Source organism: Orycteropus afer, unplaced genomic scaffold, assembly GCF_000298275.1.
Source record: "Orycteropus afer afer isolate SDZICR_OR568_19922 unplaced genomic scaffold, OryAfe1.0 scaffold00250, whole genome shotgun sequence".
In the NCBI taxonomy this organism is placed as follows: Eukaryota; Metazoa; Chordata; class Mammalia; order Tubulidentata; family Orycteropodidae; genus Orycteropus; species Orycteropus afer.
Window position 1 is genome coordinate 4,622,001 of NW_006921837.1, and position 4,706 is coordinate 4,626,706.

The window sequence follows — 4,706 nt, forward strand, 5'->3', positions numbered from 1 at the left end:
CACTTAACAACAACAACAACAAGTTTCAGGGGTTCATCCATTCCTCTTGGCTCCAGAAAGTCTGGAGTCCATGAGAATTTGAATTTTGTTCTGCATTTTCCCCCATTGGGTTTTTGGTTTACTGAAATTGTTAACTTAAAGAATATATCTAAATGTTCCACAACTCTCCTTCATGTGAATTTTAAAAATCTGTTTGAATTGGTACATGTCCTTCCCAAATAAAACCTTGAAATTTTAAAACATTTTAAAATGTGAAATACACATGTTCATGTGTATATTTTATTCCCATCGTTTTTCATTTCATCAGGTCTCTCCCAGGTAGGTTGGTGTTGGGAACAATATAAATGCCTAATAAAGTTGTTCTGTATTTTTTTCAGGATGTCTTGTATATACAGCACCAGAAATCCTGAGGGGCGCTGATTTTTCCATCACCAGTGATCTCTGGTCTTTGGGCTGTCTGCTTTATGAAATGTTTTCAGGTGATTATTTTCTGGTTCAGTTTAAAATCAGAGGTAGACTTAATAAAACAACAACAACAGAGGTTAAAACTATAGTTTGCCAATATTTTACTTATAAGATCTTTCTCAGAATATGCCAAAAAATTTGTTTTGTTAAATTTTGATAGATACTGATTTTGGCTGCATTGCCTGGTATGCAGTCATGCTCAGGTTCTTAGGAACTGATTAACATACAGGTATTTTTCATGTTAATCATCTGAAAGGTGATTAATCATCATTGAAAGATGCCTGACTATTAAAAATAGTGATTATTAATGGAAATTCTTCTAATGATAGTTGGTGATTTTCAATCACACAGATGTTCAGGGGCCCATTGTAACCCTTCGATCATGGTAGTTGGGCTCATATATAAATTTGGGTATTTGCTAGGATGATAAATGCTGAATTAGAAAAATATAAAAATATATAGCCAATGTGCCTGGTACATATAGGCATTCAATAATTACTTCTTAATTAATATATATGTGTGTGTATAAAATCACTAATACTAAATATATTTTTTCTATAAATTATGTAATACTGAAATATTTGTAGTTGAGATTAGAATTATTGGTGATAGAAAACTTGTTTAATTTTGAAAGTTTTCATGTGATTTCAGGAAAACCTCCGTTTTTCTCAGAACATTTTTCAGAATTAATGGAAAAGATTTTATATAAAGATCCTTTGCCACCTATTCCAAAAGGTAAGATTTCTTATAAATGCAGTTAATTTGTATTTTATGTTAAGAGTTTACCTTTATTCAGTCTCTTGTTATTGATTCATAATCCTCAAAAGTTATTTTTTAAAACTGATCTCAAATTGATAGTTTCAGAAAATTACCATTCCATTTTGGGTCTTTTTTTTTTTTTAAAGATACTTAAATGGAAAACAAAACATTGCTAATTGTGTCCCTTATTTTAAAAAACAAATTATTTCATGCTTCTCTGCCACAGGAAGTTTGATTTAAAAAATGTAGATGTTTATGTACTTTTTTTTTTTTGGTATGTATCATTTACTTGATTTGTACTTCTGTCCAACGTGGTTATTTCTATCTAGTTTTGAATAGGGATAAATTGAGCATTTCTTAGCCCTTATCTTGATAACTTGATGACAAGTTTTTAAAGTCTTTTAAACTGGATTTAGTTTACTTTAAAAGTATTATACTGTAACCATATAAATTGTAAGTGAAACTTTAATTTACCATTGACAGTACTTTTAAGGAAAGAAAAAAGAACACAAAAACATAATTAAATTTTTTGCCATATACCATGAAAAAAGTGAATCTTAATAAACATAAATGAAAACAATTACAAAAGAATTAACGTGAATTACTAAAAGAAAGACATTTTTGAAGTAATTACTGGAGAAAATGAAATGCAGAATATTTGCAATATTTCAAGAATTTCCTAGGTTGAAAAAAAACCAAACAGTTGATATTTTGAAAATCGTCTACATTTTAAAGTGAAGAAGACTTGCATTTTCTTTTTCTTTCATTAATTTTACTTTTTATAGAAAGTAGTCATTCCTATCCTGTCATGATGGCTTTTGATTTTTTTTTTTTTTTAAACTCATAATATTGGTCATTGTTTTCTCTTGTAAATTAAAGGCTTGGTTATGCAAGGAAGAAAAATCTGAAAATGTTAAGGGTCAAGTCAATGTATCACTGGTTTCCCAAGCTAACTGTATTTTTTTTTGCAAATAACATGTACTTTCTACATTTATTTGCCAATTGCACCCTCCCTCTGGGAGGTATTTTTGTAAGTCCTGCAAGCGATGCCATGCCAATTTTTTTTCTTTTTACCTATTGATGTAAAAAAAATAAATTAGCATATCGAGTTTGTAAAAATACCTCCCAGGGGGAGGGAGCAGTTGGCAAAGACACATGGAAGATGCATGTTATTTCTGAAAAAATATGCTAATTATTTCCTAGTATCTCTATCAGGACAGGCCATAGGGCCCGTCAGTGCCATCTGTTTTGAATGCTTTGTCTCAAGGGTGCTTGTCCATTGTCTTGGGTCCTTTTCATCATGACTGCTTCTTTTAGTTAGAAACTGGTTAATTGGTCATGTTATATAGCTGTCTAATAGAAAAAGACAAAACATTTGGAGATTAATGGAATTGGACAGAATCACAATGTTGTTATGTTTGAAAATCTCCCAGTAGAGAAGAGATATATCACAAATATTGTAATCATAGTGTATCCGACTCGATGGCAGTGAGTTTGATTATAAAGCAAAGTTGGTAAAGTTGAGAATACCTAGGGGAAGGAGGTAAAATTAATAGTTGAAGGCAAGGGTACAATATGTCAGGCTGGTGACTCTTGTTGAGGTTATTAAAAAATGAAAAAGTTGAGATGGTACTCAAGACATAGTTTTGAAGATTCGTTTTTTTATTTGTGGTCTAGAGAAAAATGTTTTACATATTTTTGGCCCCTTTCCTCCATTAAATGGAGGCTGCAATTATTATTTGTAGATTCATTGGTCTCTTAAAACAATTTATGAGCTTTAAATACTATTACTTTAAATGATAATCTTGTTGTTGTTGTTGTTATGTGCCGTCAAGTCGGCCCCGACTCATAGCGACCCCTCCTTGGGTTTCCGAGGCAGTATCACTACGGAAGTAGGATTGCCCGACCTTCCTTCTGAGGAGTGGCTGGTGGGTTTGAACTGCCAACCTTCTGGTTAGCAGTCAAGTGCTTTAGCCACTATGCTACCAGAGGATAATCTAGGGCATTAAATTTGTTGTGTTATGTATACATCTATTTACCACTTTGTTTTTGGAAATTATTTTGCTTTTAGATTCTTCTCTTCCTAAAGCTTCTTCAGATTTTATTAATTTGCTTGATGGTTTACTTCAAAAAGATCCTCAGAAAAGGTATGGATGGTATTTTATTATGAATAGTAGAAATTTTTGTGTGTGTGTGCTTCTAAAATGGTGCTCTACTTAATACACAAGTACCTATTCAAATTATATTTTAAAAAACCAAAGTGACTTTAGACTAATGAGTGGTTTTTCTCTGATTACAGGTGTTTTTAATCATGAGGGAGTTTTAAAGTTGACAGATTTTCTTGTTACTCCCAAATCAAAGTAGTATGTTTCTTCCCATTGTGGATATCAGACTAAACTGTTTTAGACTGTGGAACTGAGGATGTTGTTTCAAGATTGTCAATGTAATAATTGTTAACTAAATAATATCTTAATGCGGTATATATATTTTAATGATAATCCTATTATATGCATATGAAGTGACAGGATAGATAGGCACATTGGGACCACACCATACCTCCTTTTGCACTCATGCTGTATATTATGGACACTTACCCATTTTTTAAAAAAAAATTTTTATTGTGATTCGGGTGCAGATTTACAAAGCAGATTGATTTTAATCTCAATGGTTCATGCACATTTGGTTTCATGGCCCCGATTACAATCCCAACAATAAAAAGCTCTCCTCTCTGTGACTTTCCCTTCTTTGTGTTCTTCTTATTTGTACATTACTGTCTGTCCAGCTTTCCCTCTACGCATTTGCCCTTTTGATCTCTCACGGTTGGTTGATCTAAGGAGTGCATCTCCCTGCAGTTTGGTGTTCTTCTGTAGGCCTTTCTGCTATTTGGCTGAGAGCTAATCCTCGGAAGTGAGTCTAGTTCCAGGCCTGAAGGATAACCCAGTGCCATAGTCTTAAGGGTTCCTACCAGTCTTTAAAATCTGACCAGTAATTCTGGTCATTTTTGTCTGTTTGAATTTTGTTCCACGTTTTGCCTCCCACTCTTATCCAGGTTCTCCAATTTTGATCCCTTTTCAAGTAGTTGGTATCAGTAGCCAGGCATCATCTAGTTCTTCTGGTCTCAGGTTTGTTTGTGAAGGCTGAGGTCTCTGTGGTACATCATATCTTTGGATTACTTGTTTCTAAATGACTTTGATTTTCTTCAATCTTTTTTTTCCATACAAGGGGAGACCAATAGTTGTATCTTAGATGGCTGCTTGAAAGCTTTTAAGGGCCCAACCATTACTCACCAAAGTAGGATGTAGAACAAGATTTGTGTACTGTGTTGTGCCAATTGAGCTTGATGTCCCCTGTGACTATGGTTCCAAGCCCACAGGTTCAACTACTCTGTCCCTCTGGATAGCTGGCTGTGACCAAGCAGTGACCACAACCTTGCCCCTTGTCAGCTCTACTATACATCTGGGAATTCTGATCATTCACATAAA

At 33.5% G+C, this 4,706-nt stretch overlaps 1 protein-coding gene across 1 annotated transcript in view; it reads left to right on the plus strand.

The window, feature by feature from the left end:
- Window positions 1-4,706, plus strand: part of ULK4 (unc-51 like kinase 4) — a gene marked incomplete at its 3' end in the record, with an annotated part of 718,552 nt that overhangs the window by 32,441 nt on the left and 681,405 nt on the right. Inside the window, exons 5-7 of the mRNA XM_007949711.1 lie at window positions 378-479; window positions 1,117-1,200; window positions 3,296-3,371. Of these exons, the coding sequence (XP_007947902.1) occupies window positions 378-479; window positions 1,117-1,200; window positions 3,296-3,371 (262 nt within the window). The remainder of the gene's footprint in view (window positions 1-377; window positions 480-1,116; window positions 1,201-3,295; window positions 3,372-4,706) is intronic.